Here is an 18,905-nt window from a genome sequence, read left to right as displayed (position 1 = left end):
TTTGATGTGTGATATTAGATTTCAAGTAGCTACTTGAATACAAAATACTAATGAACAAGTGCATAAAAAGTTCAGCCATTTTATGTACATTATATACAACATATTGCATGATTACATTGAAAAACAGTGAAAAACATTGAGGAGCTAACAAAAAAAGATATATATAAAATAATTCAGGAGCTAGCTGTACAAATGTGCTCTGGATTTCCCCTAATTGGAAGCTGACATTCTATGGACTATAGTGGAGAGGAAAAGGGGTTTGAGAGGACATCATACTAAACTACTGACATCATTGAGATATAAAAATGCCCATTAATTGCCGTCCCAGTTTATGCAATTCTGGTCAAAAGGCTTGTATGACAAATCACATGCTCCAAAAGCCAAGTCCCTTCAACTGCAGTATGAAAATAACTTTTGAAGAAATCCCAAGTTTGGTCAAACTCCAATGTATGCATGTATGTCCTCGAACTGCGATACTGGCATCTTCAAAGTTTGTCCCCACAGGCCTTGGCCCTCGAGTCTGGATCCCAAGCCTGTAACGGTGGAGAAAATGTCACCTTGATCCACCAGGGGGCAGTGTTACTATGTAAACACATTGACAGAAGAATCGGCATAATCTGCTGTCTTTGTCAGGTTGCCTTGACTGTCACTGGTGCAACTGGCTGTTTTGTAGCCTTGAATAACCCCAAGACAACTTCCTACCAATGTTTTTGAATGGCAGTAAAGTTTTTCTTCTGATTGTGATGTTCAGAGTTGGGCTGGTGTCATTGGGGCAGTCTCCTGCGTGTGGGAGAGGGTGGGCGGCGGACCGGTGGCAGGTCGTAGTGTCCTGGGATGTGGCTGTTCACAGGTAGGTCATAGTGATTCTGGGGCTCCTGCTCTGGGACCTGCCCAAGGGAACTGCGCTCTGAAAAATGTGAAATAAACATATTGTAAGCAATTGTCATACATTTACTGGAGTTTATATTTCTGATTGTCTTATGTTTACTCAAATACTGTGAATGCTAAATTAAGGATAGTATCATCCATAGGACATCTCCCCTGTGTCTTAATAATCCCTCACATGACCTCTCATTTCCATGAAAACAGTTCTGCCCATTCAACCATGTGTTACGGAAACCCATCCATCTTATTTGTCAATCCATCCCACAAACAATTTTCTATTTGCACAGGGTTCTTCTAAGTCCAACATTTTATTCATTTTCTCTGAGTATGCTATGTGAAACCTAAACGTTTTACATAGTGAGAGAATGTTCCATTGTTTTTCTGTTTTACATACAAGAATAGCCAGATATTCCGGATATACTACTGATATAAATTGGAAGGATCTTGAAGGGTGCTGAACTGTACAGTAAACCACCTCTGCGTAGTGTGGCTGTGCTGAATGGTGGAGGGTTGATCTCGGTGTAGGACCTCTCACGGGGCATGGCCGTCCTCATCTCCATGTAGCTGCTCTCAGGAGGGCCGAAGGGCAGGCCGGGCAGGTCTTTAATGGTGGCGTAAGGGTTCTCACTGTTCAGAGAACTGCTGCTAGCTGCCACTACAGTGTCCTTCAGCTCTGTCACTAACAAGGGGTAGAGTGTAAAAGTTAACAGAGGATCTGACTAGCTCTGGGTCAGCCAGGTCACATGTACAGTGCCTTGTAAAAGTATTCATCCCCCTTGGCATTTTTCCTATTTTGTTGCATTACAACCTGTAATTTAAAATTGATTTTTATTTGGATTTCATTTAATGGACATACACAAAATAGGCCAAATTGGTGAAGTGAAAAGAAAAACATAACTTGTTTCTAAAAAATAAATAACGGAAAAGTGGTGCGTGCAAAAAAGAAGCAAACACGTTTGGTGTTCACCAAAAGGCATGTGGGAGACTCCCCAAACATATGGAAGAAGGTACTCTGGTCAGATGAGACTACAATTGAGCTTTTTGGCCATCAAGAAAAACGTTATGTCTGGCGCAAACCCAACACCCCGAGAACACCATCCCCACAGTGAAGAATTGTGGTGGCAGCATCATGCTGTGGGGATGTTTTTCATTGGCAGGGACTGGGAAACTGGTCAGAATTGAAGGATGACGCTAAATACAGGGAAATTCTTGAAGGAAACCTGTTTGTCTTCCAGAGATTTGAGACTGGGACGGAGGTTCACCTTCCAGCAGGACAATGACCCTTAGCATACTGCTAAAGCAACACTCAAGTGGTTTAAGGGGAAACATTTAAATGTCTTAGAATGGCCTAGTCAAAGCCCAGACCTCAATCCAATTGAGAATCTGTGGTATGACTTAAAGATTGCTATACAACAGCGGAACCCATCCAACTTGAAGGACCTGGAGCAGTTTTGCCTTGAAGAATGGGCAAAAATCCCAGTGGCTAGACGTGCCAAGCTTATAGAGACATACTCCAAGAGACATGCAGCTTTAATTGCTGCAAAAGGTGGCTCTACAAAGTATTGACTTTGGGGGGATGAATAGTTATGCACTCTCAAGTTTTCCATTTTTTTGGTCTTATTTCTTGTTTTGTTTCACAAGAAAAAATATTTAGCATCTTCAAAGTGGTAGGCATGTTGTGTAAATCAAATGAAAAAAAATCAATTTTAATTCCAGGTTGTAAGGCAACAAAATAGGAAAAATGCCAAGGGGGGTGAATACTTTCGCAAGCCACTGTAGCTTGTAATCTGGTGATGGGTCGACAGTTCAGACATTATTTATGTCTGAACTGAAAGGAAGGCTGGTGTGAAAATGGATTGATGGAAATGTTGCCTAGAATAGTTCTAGAGAAAAGCAAGCATATTTCATGTTAACTTGGAATTGCTGGAAATGAAGGAGAAAAGGGATATAGGAAGCATGGAAAACTACCTTTGTTGTAATATTTCCCAAGGCTGGCACTGTAGCTATAACTGCGGTCAATGCTGAAAGCTCCTGTAAACATTAAACACATATTTGGCATAATCTATTTTATTTATAGCAAACTCATAAAAGACAAATAGCCTGTCTTGGTGTTAAATCAATACCAGGTGATGAAACGGCTGAGGATGAAAGTTGGCGAAGAACGGGCAGAGTTTGAAACAGGCAGTAAAAAAGACGGACCTGGTTCTTTGCGAGCCTCATGGTGTTTCCAGTCTGCAGGCAAAGTAGCATTGCTCTCCACCCCAAACAGGCCTCGCCCTCTCTCCCTCTCCATGTTCTTCACGTTACAGAAGAGCTGGTTATTGGTGTTCTGTTTAAAAGACACCAATATTAACCAATCAGAAATCATATAGCTCCTCTCAAACAACAAGTGTATCCAGTATAAAGTATATAACAGAGTTGACTCGAGGCGGAGATGACGGTTATGACACTTGCCTTGATGGCGCGGTCCTGGTTGTTGGGGACGTGTGGTAGAGGGGGTCTGCCCCCAGTCAGTGTGTGGTAGCTGGGGTTGGAGTAGTAGTGGTGGTAGCTGTGAGGAACATCTGAGGAGCAAGCAGGGACATAAAATACATTACTGTGTATGAATCCTAACCTAAAACTACAGTATGGATACATTATGTGGTCAAACTATTCGTAAACATTCGTTTTTTTATCATCTGTTAAATCAATGCTGTATCAATACAGTACCTGGTATTGCGTATTCGGAGTTGACCGTGCGTGAGGTGGAGAAGGAGACTGTTGGTGTGTTGGCTTGCTTGTCTTTCTGCCGCCGGCGGTACAGCAGTAGCAGGGCCAGCAGCAGCACCACCAGGATGACCAGCACCACGATGCCCGCGATGGCCCCCCACGAGTCCCTCTCCCCCGGGGACACGGGCACCATCATACTCACAAAGCGCTCTGCGGTGCACAGAGAACATGGGTCATCACCGTCACAGACCATCCAGTCATCACCATAACAATGCTTAATGCTGGATGGCCTTAGATAGACAATAACCAAAGTGTCATTACCGTCTTATTTAACTGGATTGTAGTAGATTCAATAGACAACTCAATAAACAACTATTATAGTCTGGTAGCTATGGCCAACAGTATGTCATTACTAGCTTGTAAACAGATGTATGGTTAGTAACTGTTCATTGGGTAAAGGGGAGACCATACCATACCTTTTCTGCAGTCGATCCCTGGTCCTGACTCACACACACACTCCCCTGTCTGTGGGTCGCAGTAGAAGTTGGGTGGGCAGGAGCAGACTTGGGCACAGTTAAGGCCAAACATCCCAGGATGGCATTCTAGAGACACAGGCGGCGATTAAAAGTATGACTCATAATGCATTTTAAGTCTTTATACAATTGTTCATTGATTTCAATCAGCAAAGGTCAAGTTGGGCATATGTTGTGATACAGTATATTTTACTTCAAAATCCATTGAGCCAGACTTACGTAAAGTACAGTCAGGGCCTGTCCATCCTGGGGGGCAGTGGCAGGACCCGTCCTGATGGTGGCACGATGAGTTGTGGGCACATCTACACACTCCAGTACACTGCTTACCATAGAGACCCACTGGACAGGCTAGGAATTACACCAAAACACATGTCAAGGTTAAATATAATACACACATAAAAAATTCAACATGTAAAGCACTAAAGTATGCCAAGATGCTGCGGGTCTTCTATATGTTTGCTAGTTTGACTATAGGTGAGATATGGGTTAGTGCTGACCTTGTTCACAAAGGGCTCCAGTGTACCCTGGGGTACACACACACTGGCCTGTGATATGGTGGCAGGAGGAGGAGTGGGCACAGGACGGGCACGTTATACTGCACTGGTCACCATACACACCCGCACTGCACACTGAGAGAAAGAGAGAGATTATGATGATGCATAACAATTTAGCAACTTAACATTCAACTTAGCATTTTCTACTTATTCATAAAGGCAACAATATCATTTTCTGTACTCACTATGTTGACAGGTGGGTCCCCAGTAACCGGGGAGACAGACGCAGGCACCGCTGTGTGGCAGACAGGTGGCGCTGTTCTGACAGAAGCAGCTCTGGTTACAGCGACGTCCCCATGAACCCTCTGGGCATGTCTGGGCACAGCGGGCACCTAGGAGAGAGAGGCACAAACAAGACAGACAGACAGAGAGCGAGACACACACAGAGAGAGACAGACAGAGAGAGCGAGAGAGAGGACACACAGACAGAGAGAGAGAGAGAGAGAGAGAGAGAGAGAGAGAGAGATTAAAACCTGTAGATCACATTGGACTGACTAATTTCCAGGTCCACATCCAAGCTGGTACAAACTCAACGGGGGCGTCGGTGCTTACCAGTCCACCCTGGCAGACACTGGCACTGCCCGCTGACACCCTGGCAGCCGTCTGCGTGTAGGCAGTCACACCTCTTCAGGCAGCCTGGCCCGAACGTGCCCATCTGTACAGCAAACACATGCCAACAGCGAAAGCATCGTCAAGGGAATTCCTGAACCATTTGGCCAGCACAGTCAAGAGTCAAGCAAACTGTACTTTGGCAAGATACACTGTAAATGCATCATAGCTGGCAGATTAATCTCATTGAGGAAAAGGAGGACTGAAGATAAGGGGTAGTCCAGAATATAGGCTTATGGATGCACAGAATGAGCTACAGTAAAGAGATAAAGACAGTGATTATAGTGTGAGTAACATTACTAATCTATGCATAGAAAAAAATCACATTAGGCCTATGTTATGTTCGATTATGTTACCTTTTAACAAACGTTATAGCTACAGTATTACACTGGCACTTACGGGGCATGGTTGGTCGCACAGGGGCCCCTGCCAGCCTGGAGTACAACTGCAGGATCCGTCTGCTGGGTTACACAATGCCCCATTGGCGCACTGGCACGTGGCGTTACAGCCAGGGCCCCAGGTGCCCTTAGAGCAGGGTATGGAGCAGTACCGTCCTCGCCAGCCTGGAGAGAAACAGATACGGACATATTGTAGAGGAATCATACATGTCTGTGTCTGTCAGCCTGTATGTTTGTCTAACGGTCTTTTTGTAAAGAGGAGCAGCCATTTTGGAACAAAATACAAGTCTGCTTCTGAGACCTACGGCTTGATTCAATCTGTATCGCTGAAGTTCAGTGTTACAGCGTCATTGAAATTTAAAGGGAATGTTCCCACGTTAGCGGTGACTGCATTCACGGTAAACGGTGCATATTTAGGGCTCGATTCCATCTGTGTCGCTGAAGCGTTACAAATTGCACGATCTAAATTTAAACGTAATTTCCTATTGAGCCGACATATGCACCGTTTACCGTGAATGCAGTCACCGCTAGATGGAATCGAGCCCTAACTGACTTGTTCATACAATAAGGTAGCCACAGACATACACACTGTTGAGTATGTCTGTGTGTTTGTTTGTCCCATCTGAGTAGAGATATTATGACTAATATCTGTCAGTCAGACTGTCTCTATCAGTTACTCACCCTCTTTGCAGAAGCAGGTCCCATCAATTGGAGAGCAGTCCACTGAGTTGGAGCAGGAGCACTCCAGAGAACAGTTCTTCCCATAGGTACCACTCTTACAGGGACTCTCACAGTGAACACCCTACGCAACAGACATAAGCAGGTTATAACAGCTCACAACAGAAGAAAAGCAGAATATATGAAGTATGAGTATACATTTCTGCATGCATGTACAGTGGGGAAAAAAAGTATTTAGTCAGCCACCAATTGTGCATGTTCTCCCACTTAAAAAGATGATAGAGGCCTGTAATTTTCATTATAGGTACACGTCAACTATGACAGACAAAATGAGGAAAAAAAATCCAGAAAATCACATTGTAGGATTTTTAATGAATTTATTTGCAAATTATGGTGGAAAATAAGTATTTGGTCAATAACAAAAGTTTCTCAATACTTTGTTATATACCCTTTGTTGGCACAGGTCAAACGTTTTCTGTAAGTCTTCACAAGGTTTTCACACACTGTTGCTGGTATTTTGGCCCATTCCTCCATGCAGATCTCCTCTAGAGCAGTGATGTTTTGGGGCTGTCGCTGGGCAACACAGACTTTCAACTCCCTCCAAAGATTTTCTATGGGGTTGAGATCTGGAGACTGGCTAGGCCACTCCAGGACCTTGAAATGCTTCTTACGAAGCCACTCCTTCGTTGCCCGGGCGGTGTGTTTGGGATCATTGTCATGCTGAAAGACCCAGCCACGTTTCATCTTCAATGCCCTTGCTGATGGAAGGAGGTTTTCACTCAAAATCTCACGATACATGGCCCCATTCATTCTTTCCTTTACACGGATCAGTCGTCCTGGTCCCTTTGCAGAAAAACAGCCCCAAAGCATGATGTTTCCACCCCCATGCTTCACAGTAGGTATGGTGTTCTTTGGATGCAACTCAGCATTCTTTGTCCTCCAAACACGACGAGTTGAGTTTTTACCAAAAAGTTATATTTTGGTTTCATCTGACCATATGACATTCTCCCAATCCTCTTCTGGATCATCCAAATAGCAAACTTCAGACGGGCCTGGACATGTACTGGCTTAAGCAGGGGGACACGTCTGGCACTGCAGGATTTGAGTCCCTGGCGGCGTAGTGTGTTACTGATGGTAGGCTTTGTTACTTTGGTCCCATTCTGGGATTTTTGCTCACCGTTCTTGTGATCATTTTGACCCCACGGGGTGAGATCTTGTGTGGAGCCCCAGATCGAGGGAGATTATCAGTGGTCTTGTATGTCTTCCATTTCCTAATAATTGCTCCCACAGTTGATTTCTTCAAACCAAGCTGCTTATCTATTGCAGATTCAGTCTTTCCAGCCTGGTGCAGGTCTACAATTTTGTTTCTGGTGTCCTTTGACAGCTCTTTGGTCTTGGCCATAGTGGAGTTTGGAGTGTGACTGTTTGAGGTTGTGGACAGGTGTCTTTTATACTGATAACAAGTTCAAACAGGTGCCATTAATACAGGTAACAAGTGGAGGACAGAGGAGCCTCTTAAAGAAGAAGTTACAGGTCTGTGAGAGCCAGAAATCTTGCTTGTTTGTAGGTGACCAAATACTTATTTTCACCATTATTTGCAAATAAATTCATTAAAAATCCTACAATGTGATTTTCTGGAGAAAAAAAATCTCAATTTGTCTGTCATAGTTGACGTGTACCTATGATGAAAATTACAGGCCTCTCTCATCTTTTTAAGTGGGAGAACTTGCACAATTGGTGGCTGACTAAATACTTGTTTTCCCCACTGTATATTATCTTAAGTAAATAACCCAAATAAATTATACTTTAGTTATTGTCAGTGCCATCCTGTGCCCCATTTAGTTCTGCCCGTCCTAATCACTCACCGTGTACCCAGGGGTACAGTGGCAGCGCCCGCTCACACTGTCACACACCCCTCCGTTGACACACAGGCAGGGCTCCAGGCAACCATGGCCGTAGTAACCACGGGAGCAGGTCTCGTTGCAGTAAAGCCCCGCCCAGCCTGGCTGGCACGTGCACTCGCCTTTCAGTGGGTGACAGCTGGCCAATGTACAGAGGAAAATATGGTCACATGGGTGAGCACAATTAATACGGAATTAAACTAATCTAAGAATTATAAACAACATTTACATTTTAGTCATTTAGCAGACGCTCTTATCCAGAGCGACTTACAGTTAGTGAATACATTTTTTTTTTTTTTATACTGGCCCCCCGTGGGAATCGAACCCACAACCCTGGCGTTGCAAACGCCATTCTCTATCAACTGAGCTACATCCCTGCCGGCCATTCCCTCCCCTACCCTGGACGACGCTGGGCCAATTGTGCGCCGCCCATGAGTCTCCCGGTCGCGGCCGGCTGCGACAGAGCCTGGATTCGAACCAGGATCTCTAGTGGCACAATTAGCACTGCGATGCAGTGCCTTAGACCACTGCGCCACTCAGGAGTCAACAACAAAATCATTTAAAAACTATTATGGGTTTGTGTGTGTGTATGTGTGTGAGTTGTTATGTGTGGCAGTGTGTGTGTGTACCCTTTGTTGATCCATACCTGAGTGTGTGTGTATCGTGGCAGAGGCAGGTGCGTTCACAGTGAAGGCCATAGGTGCCGTGCGTACACATCCTCTCTCTGCACTGGGGTCCTTTGAAGCCAGACTCACACAGACAGCCTCCATCTATGTTATAGCAGCGAGCCCCGTTGGCACAGTCACACAAACCCTTACAGTCCCGCCCGTAACTACCCACCTGACACTCCTCACTGCACCTGTGGAGATACAACACATACACACAAATCAGGACATGCTCCGAAACCAAAGTGGAATAACATATCTCTGGCTTGAACTGTATCAGAAACTATTCTATATGTATCTTATTTAATATTATGAAGGAAAGATACATGAACTGTATGATATAAACAACTTAGACCCAACCATGGGTGCAGGTTGAGTATATTGCAGATATATGTCTCTACTGCAGTGAGTTAGATAAACACACACACCTGTTTCCAGTGAAGCCTTCAGCACACTGGCACTGGCCTGTCTCAGGGTCGCAGTGGCCCCTGTTGTGACAAACACACTCCTGGGCACAGTTAGGACCATACCTGCCCTCTGCACAGCGCTCTGTACACACCTCACCCTGAGAGAGAGGGAGAGATAGAGAGAGAGGAGAGAAAGAGAAATAGAGAGAGTGAACATAGTACGATGACATTAAAACAGGGATCAGATTGATAACCTCAAAAGACAAAGATTTCCATGTTGACCCACTGATGCTGTGTTTGAGTCAGTGTAGGGATCAGGAAACGTACCGTCCACCCAGGGGGGCACGCACAGATCCCCTTCCCCTGGCAGATGCCCCCGTTCTGGCATGGGCATCGCAGCGGGCATCGACTCCTTGGGCATGCCTTCTCACAGCTGAGGAACATGGAGGAAATAACTCTGAGTGGCAGGTCAACTCAGGTTGTGTAGAGATTTTAATTTAGGGTACAAGTTAAGGTGTTCCTATCTTTTTCAATTTAGTGGAATCTCTTTGCGACACAGTGCATAAACATACAGAGAAAGTTGTTTAAGGACAAATAAAATGACTGCACTTGCAACAAATACTCAACTGTACACGGTAGAATTGATCAGTAGTGGTACATTGCCATACACTTCTACTATTTCTTATAGTCAAAGTGCCACCCACCAAAAAAAGGCTTCAGAAAAGGCATTCTGTGACCCAGGAAACAAAACTTCAACAAAGTTTCAACATCATTACGTAGATAATTGTATGAGTATGAACACTGTGTGGTTCAAAACTTGTAAAAGTTGCATATTGCTTAAATATTATAAATCAAAAGGTAAAATTTCAAAATCATCGCGCATTTTGGGTAATTTCCTCTAGCAACATAATGAGGTTGCCATGTTAACCTTGTTACACAAGTTCCGTTGTCCATGCTTGCAGAAGCAACTTATGTACCGGACCGGAAAAATCACGGAATAATATGAGGTAGGAAGCTGTTGAAAGGTGCTAAATTGATTTTTTTCTCAGATGCCAGAACAGTGCATTATGTAGCTGTCGGGACCTTGAATGTTTTGAGAGCTGTGTTAGCTAGAAAACGCTGTGCTGTCTTTAGTATGGCTAGCAGGCAAACGCAATGATGGCCCTTGTAAGCTAAATACAGCTGCCAAAATGCCTTATACAGGTTCATCTGGATCAGTGAAGGACCGGCAATATGTGTTGCTTGGGCTTATGCACGGACAAACACCGAACGCACAAAAAGTTATGTGTTTTGTGCGCCAGCGTGCAACAAAAGTAACCAAGGCGAAACATACCAATGTCGGAACGTTGCTAGGGATATTACCCAAGATGCGCTATGATTTCTTTGATAAAAAATAATAAATTAAAGTGCAACTTTTACAAGTTTTGAACCACACAGTGTTCATATTCATAAGTTTATCTACTTAGTTGTTGACATTTTGCAGTTTTGCTTCCTGGGTCACGGAACAACACATTTTTGGTGGGTGGTCCTTGGACTGTTAGAGTGCTGTGCGGTTTTCTGACATTGGCAGCTGCCTCATATAAAGAGTTTCCACTAATAGCTAGTAGTTCTCTACTCATCCTCAAGGGCATCTAAAACACAGGCTGTAACTAATGACTCATGCTCTAACCTAGTGTTTCAAGAGGGGCTCTTTTCCTGCATTGGAAGGATGGAATAAGGCCATAGGATATGGTATAACAATTAGTCTACTGCCCCCGCATTTTGTCTTTCCAACCTTAACATACAATTTACTTTATATTTATACATATAGCTGTAGGCCTATTTGAGAGAGTGTTACTTCTACTACTCACAATGTCCCAGTGAAACTTTCTCGACACAGGCACTCTCCGGTCACTTTATCACAGGAACCCCCAGTTCCACACTGGCACTTCTGAAGACAGCCCTTGCCAAAGGTGCCTGGTGGGCAGGGGTCCTCACAGCGGCGCCCAATGTAGCCTGGAGGACACTGGCAGGTACCGGTCACAGGATTGCACAGGCCACCGTTCTCACACTTACACAGCTGACCACAACCTGGACCCCAGTGTTTGTCATCGCAGGCTGGAAGACACACACAGACACAGATGATAACAGACACATCAAAAAATAAACCCCATGCAACAAAATATATGTAATCATATACATGTATGGATAAACCAGTGGACTAGTGGACCAGTGTACATTGTTTTCCATCTGATATCTCTGAAGGAGGTTTTCCTTATATTAACCTAATGTAGTTGCATGGTGATACACTGTATACTGTATGTGATTTCATTGCAATGCACATGAACAAAAACAAATCCAATTATATTCTATTCCATTTGGACCACTGGGACTGTCATGTTTCAACCCAAAAACAACAGCACGGGAACCAGAGTAGAAGACAATGGTAAAGATCATTCCCCCAGGGACAATATATCTATCCATGTATAGTCATGAATTTCCAACAAACAGAGACATAGTCAATGTCCAACTCTAGCCCTACTAGCTCCAGAATCTCATGTTACCGACTTGTGATTTACGATTGACAGGGCGATTTGCATGGAGCCAACAAGATGGATGATTCAAATTGGGAATTTTACAGTGGCCTTTCGGGATGGCTCCGGTGGTTATCGCCAACCGGTGAATCGCACAAGGTTTAGATTTCAATCAGAGTTAAAGAGCGTCAGGGGGATCATTCCTGATTCCATGAAAACCAGGATCCCACATGGACACACACTGACTCCTCCAATGTCTCATCAATAACGTGGACTGACTGGGGCGCAAACCCCATTCAAGGGAAAAAAAGATATCCAATATGGGTGATGTAACTGAAGCTTTGCACACAAGTGATGATCTCACTAACTATCATTACATTTACATTTTAGCAGACGCTCTTATCCAGAGCGACTTACAGGAGCAATTAGGGTTAAGTGCCTTGCTCAAGGGCACATCGACAGGTTTTTCACCTAGTCGGCTCAGGGATTAGAACCAGCGACCTTTCGGGTACTGGCACAACGCTCTTAACCACTAAGCTACCTGCCGCCCCACAATCATGATGACAACCATTCAATGATGGATTGATACTTCATTGTCTCATTGAGGTTTGTGGGGAATGACATACAGTGTGAATGATCACAAACAAATCGTACTGTTCTATATGGATTCTAGTGTGCTTGCTTCAGTCACAACTACTACTGCAGTAAAAACTACTACTACTTCCACTATGATAAAAAATACTTTTAGACAGCTGAAGCAAGCACACACATTTTCTACAGGAACTGTACCCTTTCTACGTAGTTTATAATGAGATCTTCCACCCACCTCTCTTTCCTTCAGTAACATACAGTATGTACTGTGTCACAGTTTCAAGCAGGACTTATTTGACAATTAAATGGAGGGTACAGTATGGCCAAATTAGGGTTTAGAGCTAAAACTACCACATAGCAGAGACATGTTTATTACTCTAACTCAGAACAGGACCCTTTTCTATTTTCTTTGTTTAAATTAATCAAACATTTACTCATTCCGTGTGGGCGAGAGACGCTGAGAGGTTGCAGTTCGAGTGTGTGTCACATTGAGTTATGGGAAGCTCAGCTAGAGCAGCAATAATGTTTACACAGGCGTTCTCCAGGACGGCAATGGAGATTTAGTAAAGGACCTGCAGTTTACTAGGCCTTCTACTATCTGCTATCATAGTCCAGGCCTGACAAGGCCAGCCATGAGTGTGGGTGAGTGAAACGTGATGGATTGGACACCTAGGCTTTGAATAGCTGTGCTAGGACCAGCTGGCTGTGCCCAAGCCTCTGCACTTACCCAACTTATAACAGAACCCAGACCTGTTCTCACAGAAATGGTCCATGTGTGTGTTTATATCTGATCAAGGTTCTAAAGTGACATTTTTTCGATTGATGCGCTCTTTAAAATGGCAAGTCTCCATTGTACTGTAAATGGAATGCATTAAGATATGGTGGGAAAATTCCTCTCTTTCCCCAAGTGTATTGTCCGAGTGGTGGTGGAGGTCTCGTCTGCATCCAACAACAGCATTATCTCCCACATATCTAACTGAACCACATCCTTCTTTCCCCCACACCCTTCTTTCCCCCACACCCTTCTAGAGTATATCACTCTGTTCTTAAGCATCAAAACTCAACCAGTCATCTTTTCTGTATCTAAACCTCCCAACCTCACCCAACATAAACTATTCCATCACAATCTCTCTTCCCCAACGACCTCTTATTAAACTACATTTATTTAATTATCTCTTTCTTCATCTCTCGTTGTCTCTGTCCACTTCTCTCTCTCTGTCTCTAGCGCTCTCCCTCTTCCTCTTGTCTTTCTTTCAGCTCTCAGTGCTAAACCTCATCCTCTCTCTCATTTCCCACAGCTAGCTCAACACACAGGCATCTGTGTCAGCTCTTATTCTGCCAGTGAGCTTTATTATAGGCCTCAGCAGTATGGTGCCAAGGCCAGCACTCGTTTACCCAGAGAGAGAAGGAGAGTGAGGAAAAATAGGGAGAGGGGTAACATTTTCCATTTCCCCTTCCCATCATCCCCTCTGAAGGCATCATACACCACCAGCTTAAGTTACGCCCTCTATTCAGCACTGTACTAGTGTCCTGATTGAGTTCAGAAGAACACTGGCATTGATTAACTGGGAGTTTCTGGGTTAATAAAATATTTCTGGGATAAATAAAATGTAAAACATTAATCATGTGCTAAGATAAAGCTATTTTAATTAATATGCAAACTATACCTTTTTTTACATTTGATTCCAAAAGTGTATACTTGCAGAATATGGAAAATATTGATTTACATCCCGGGCCCTGGGTCTAACCATGCAGTATATGCAGTATACACTGTTACATACTTGATGTAGTACAAAATGGCAAGTGGCAGGAAGGGGAGGCAGTGGGACATAGTGTCCTCCTGGTCTAATAAACAGTTTTCTGGGCTGTGGCTTACTTCAATGACGCATCACTGTTTATTTGGTAATGGTCCCTTGCTGTTTCCATTGGAAAGCCCTATGTGTGACTGAGTGTTGTGTGTGAGGATCAGTTTTTGAGTAATGGTCACCTGTCATATCCTGCAGTGTGTGTGTGTGTGTGTGTGTGTGTGTGTTGATGTAACGCACCACTGGAGCAGTCGTCGTCACGCCAGCCTCCCTCACACTGGCAGCGCTCTGGAGCAACACATCTCCCATGGACACACTCCTTAGTACAGCGGGCTAGTGATGAAAAACACACACAAACACACTCTTTAGTAGACTAGAAGGTCGGTGGAGAGTATAAAGAACAGTATATATGTAAGTCATGCATGTCAACTTTCCAGAATGTAACCAACTCAGCAACCAAGCACAAAATAGGATGAATTCTAGAAATCAATGGCAAAATATGTCTATATTTAATTAATTGAAATGCTACTGATGAATCTTCTAAGTTAGCTTTGATATGGTAATAAAGAAAAGCTATGGCGTTAAACTTACGGACACATTTGTCTCTGCTCTCGTAGTAGCCAGGGCAACACTGGTACCTCAGGCGGTAGTCCATCTTCACCGCCTGTCTGTATGCTGTCTTATAGGTGATCCTGGCCAACACAAAGTCAAATAGAGAATACTTCCTGTTACCCCCTGACCTTATGGACAGAACCAGGAAGTAAACAGGAAGTGAGTCGGCAGACTGTGTTACCTGTGACGGGTGCATCTGTAGGAGGTGCGTGGCTCAGAGCAAGGTTCCTCTGTCACCTGGTCATAAGGGTGGGCGTACGACTCCTTCACTGAGGTTGTGAAGCTGCATGAAAGGACAAAATGTACTCAAGACATAATAATAGGCAAATGCAATACATTGACAGAACGGACCCATCATGGTCTAGAGTTGAGACAACCTGAAGTTCATATTTTGAGCCAAGTGCTACATATTCAATGATAAGTGCAACAACGAACAACAAGTTAGTTATAATGAAACCTGCTGCTACTTCTACTTCTTTCTCACACACTAAACAGTATAAACAAAAAATGTGCTCTCTTCTATTCTGGTACAATGAAATGACTTACCTCTCCCATAGGCTACACACGTTGGGATCGCTTGGGTTCAGAGACCAGGACAGGCCAATCAGAACACTCAGAACCAGCAGGACGGTACAGGTCTGCAGTGACTGCATGGTCCTGAGGAGAGAAAGAGAGGAAAAAGGTTATGGAGGATATTTATAATGCCTATCTATGGGAGAAATAGCAGTGATAATAGGCTACAGATCGAAAGCATGAGGACCGACATTTGAGGAGAGGGTTATTAAGGATCAGGTTATTAGCAGGATAGGGGATAATCAAATACCTATCTTTTTTATTTTCTAATTATACAGCAAATCAAATCATACTGGCTTTGTTAAACTGATACTTGTCCGCTTTTAGCCCGCCATCTGAATTACAAAGATATCAAACACTTCACAATGTAAAGAATATGAACATTTCTCTGAAACCTTCCCGTAGTTTCACTCCAAGGGGAATCTAATGATATTCTCAGCACCTATAAAGCATGGTAAGTATTACCCCTTGTAAAAGAGTTCATTAAACACAAAGCAGAGGTAAGGCAGCGGGCCAGCATTGAGCCGTTTACCCAAACCCTCCCTGTCGCGCACCCTATTCTCCCCATATGGCATCTTAGAACAGAGGAATCTGAGCAGTGGTGTAGAGTATTTAAGTAAAAATACTTTAAGGTACTACTTAAGTCGTTTTTTGGGGTATCTGTACTTTACTATTTATATTTTTGACTACTTTTACTTTTACTTCACTACATTCCTAAAGAAAATGATGTACTTTTTACTCCATACATTTTCCCTGACACCCAAAAGTACTTACATTTTGAATGCTTAGCAGGACAGGAAAATTGTCCAATTCACACACTAATCCAGATCCCTGGTCATCCCTACTGCCTCTGATCTGGCGGACTCACTAAACACAAATGCTTCGTTTGTAAATTATGTCTGAGTGTTGGAGTGTGCCCCTGGCTATCCGAAAAAAATACAAAAAACATTGTGCCGTCTGGTTTTCTTAATATAAGGAATTTGAAATTATTTAGTATATTTTAGCAATTACATTTACATTTGATACTTAAGCATATTTAAAACCAAATACTTTTTGACTTTTACTCAAGTAGTATTTTACTGGGTGACTTTCACTTTTACTAGAGTCATTTTCTTTGAAGGTATCTTTACTTTTACTCAAGTATGACAATTGGGTACTTTTTCCACCACTGAATCTGAGAGAGTGAGAAAGAGCGAGTGAGCGAGCGAGCGAGAGAGAGAGAGACAGAAATGGATTGGGGAGAGGAATGCGACTTCAGCTACCATCCTAGCTATTATCAATCAGAGCTGGAGAGAAGACCACACTCTTCCGCCATGTCCCCTTCCACACTCACACCATCTGGATCCAATCAAAACGCAGACCCAGGGGAACGCCTAGTGATGGGGACCGGAGCAGGCTCTCAGGGAGCTGCAGGGAGGCCGGCACAGAGAAAGTGGTATTTTTCCCCCAAAACTCTCATGGACATTTTGGGAAGTTCAGGAACACTATAGCATGGGTCGACTGAAGGGCCATTCCCCTCATCGTGGGAAAGGGATGGTCTTTGGAGGATGGACTGATGTTGACATAGAATTGGTCAAGGCTATTTATTCCCTTCTGTTTTTGTAATAAGTCCCCCTGACAGAGTTAGTGTCCTATAGCTTCTCATGTCACCAACGAGCATGAAATAAAGAGCTTGGGGTATTCAACTATTTCTATGACTATTCCAAAGGAGATATTTAGCAGTTTTGTTCAGTCAAGCAAAGAGAGGAACAACAAGGCCTAGGCCTAGCCCTTCACAAGGTCTCTTCCTCCCCTCACAACGTAATGGTGTGGTTCTTCAACAATGCCATGCTAGGATCCCTTTTAGGGGCTTCAGCCAAAGCATTTTCATAATCAAAGTAACAAACAAACTGCAGCCACACCCCAGCAGTCACATTAAACCTACAGCTGTAGCTATGACTTGATTTGGCAAATGCTCCCTGTAACATAAATCATGTACATTCACTGATCTGCTGCTTTTGATATATCACCCCTCACAACCCTCCTGTCTTTTGTGTCAGGAGATAATATACATTCTAGCACACACTCTAACGCCTTAAAAAGCTGCACCATAAAAACAGAATCTTATAAGAACAGGCATATGGTTTTTATTAAGAGGAGCAATTGACTTTAGCAGCCACTTTATTGGACTGGGGTAAATATTTTTATTTACCTTTTTTCTTTTTAATTGAGCTTCATTAGACAAAGCCTTGAAACCGCATGGGAATTCTTAAGTGCTGAGAAAGAGAGTGTCGGTTTAATGAGTGCAGACGTGAAGAGAGACAGAGTTCTGACTGAAGTTAAGGTCAGCGGCAGTTCACATTACATGTTTGGGTTACCTTTAAATTGAACGGTAGGTCGGCAGACATAACTGGTAAGTAGGTAGCAGACCCCTGCTCTGAGAGGTAAAAGGGTTCAGGTCCTCCCCCCCAAAAAGTAGGCTTTTTTTTGCTACTCCACCCATACATGTGGGTTGATTATTGATTCCTGCCCAAGCCTTTCCTGCTGAGAGTACACTTATTAAATTCAGCTTATTAGCATTTTCCTCATCATCTTTTTTCCATCATCTTTTATAAAAATCTAGATTCTTCTTCTGTGTTGCTTCATGCAATCAACGTAAGATAAAAACATACACAGATGGCAAAATATATTTATTATGTTACACGTGATAAGTGTAGATGGGCACCAGATTTGGCTCTACATATCTATTAGCTGTGGTCCAGGGTGTAGTCTGGTCCAGGGTGTAGTCTGGTACAGGGTGTAGTCTGGACCAGAGCTACATCTCTATGTGCCTTGAATGGTACAGAGGTGGTTCTGGACCTCTAATGCTGCAGCCAGCACTAGAACACTTTGTTTCAATGAGCAAAGCAGACCATCTCAATTGGACTTTCATGTGGCCCAATAAAACAATAGAGGATAGGAATACACAGTATAACGCACACACACACACACACACACACACACACACACACACACACACACACACACACACACACACACACACACACACACACACACACACACACACACACACACTTTCTAATACTTTCATTGACAGCTCATTTGTTTTTCATGTTCTTAAAACGTTCCATGCACAAAATGAGTCCCATACGTTGAAACGAGTACAGAGAGACTATTTATAGTATCTGAGTATATTCTCTAATTCAATGGACTCGTCTTGGCTCACAATGTCAAGCGCCCCAGAACTAAACAAGTGGCCCACGCGTGTGCAGATCGTACCAACTGGAGAATGTCCTAATGTTTAAAAAGGCCCCACAATGCTTTTTCCAGAACTGCACAGTGACTTAAATGAAAACAAGGCCTAAATGAAAACAGATGTACTCGTGTCACATGAATCTTGCAAAACTGAGACACTCTTATGTATGTTATTAACATTCAATTTCAGTCATGAGTCTTGCAAAAGCCTCAGAAATGAGACTAAGGAAAAATATCT

The 18,905-nt window shown here is 43.4% G+C and overlaps 1 protein-coding gene across 1 annotated transcript in view; it reads right to left on the bottom strand.

The window, feature by feature from the left end:
- Positions 1 to 65: 65 nt before the first annotated feature.
- The window catches only part of LOC311140358 (platelet endothelial aggregation receptor 1-like), a 43,853-nt gene continuing 25,013 nt past the window's right edge, over positions 66 to 18,905 (bottom strand). Inside the window, exons 2-23 of the mRNA XM_084175384.1 lie at positions 15,407 to 15,517; positions 15,042 to 15,143; positions 14,840 to 14,940; positions 14,489 to 14,581; positions 11,190 to 11,436; positions 9,667 to 9,772; positions 9,361 to 9,497; positions 8,914 to 9,126; positions 8,232 to 8,406; positions 6,370 to 6,490; positions 5,690 to 5,853; positions 5,234 to 5,336; positions 4,867 to 5,013; positions 4,625 to 4,756; positions 4,347 to 4,475; positions 4,071 to 4,196; positions 3,595 to 3,804; positions 3,340 to 3,449; positions 3,085 to 3,214; positions 2,854 to 2,916; positions 1,361 to 1,564; positions 66 to 907 (exon numbers count right to left, since the gene is read on the bottom strand). Coding sequence (XP_084031510.1) covers positions 765 to 907; positions 1,361 to 1,564; positions 2,854 to 2,916; positions 3,085 to 3,214; positions 3,340 to 3,449; positions 3,595 to 3,804; positions 4,071 to 4,196; positions 4,347 to 4,475; positions 4,625 to 4,756; positions 4,867 to 5,013; positions 5,234 to 5,336; positions 5,690 to 5,853; positions 6,370 to 6,490; positions 8,232 to 8,406; positions 8,914 to 9,126; positions 9,361 to 9,497; positions 9,667 to 9,772; positions 11,190 to 11,436; positions 14,489 to 14,581; positions 14,840 to 14,940; positions 15,042 to 15,143; positions 15,407 to 15,513 — 3,063 coding nt within the window. The 5' untranslated portion in view covers positions 15,514 to 15,517 and the 3' untranslated portion in view covers positions 66 to 764. The remainder of the gene's footprint in view (positions 908 to 1,360; positions 1,565 to 2,853; positions 2,917 to 3,084; positions 3,215 to 3,339; positions 3,450 to 3,594; positions 3,805 to 4,070; positions 4,197 to 4,346; positions 4,476 to 4,624; positions 4,757 to 4,866; positions 5,014 to 5,233; positions 5,337 to 5,689; positions 5,854 to 6,369; positions 6,491 to 8,231; positions 8,407 to 8,913; positions 9,127 to 9,360; positions 9,498 to 9,666; positions 9,773 to 11,189; positions 11,437 to 14,488; positions 14,582 to 14,839; positions 14,941 to 15,041; positions 15,144 to 15,406; positions 15,518 to 18,905) is intronic.

Source organism: Coregonus lavaretus, assembly GCF_964263955.1.
Source record: "Coregonus lavaretus genome assembly, chromosome: 13".
NCBI classification, from domain to species: Eukaryota; Metazoa; Chordata; class Actinopteri; order Salmoniformes; family Salmonidae; genus Coregonus; species Coregonus lavaretus.
This window is presented reverse-complemented; position numbering and strand designations above follow the sequence as displayed.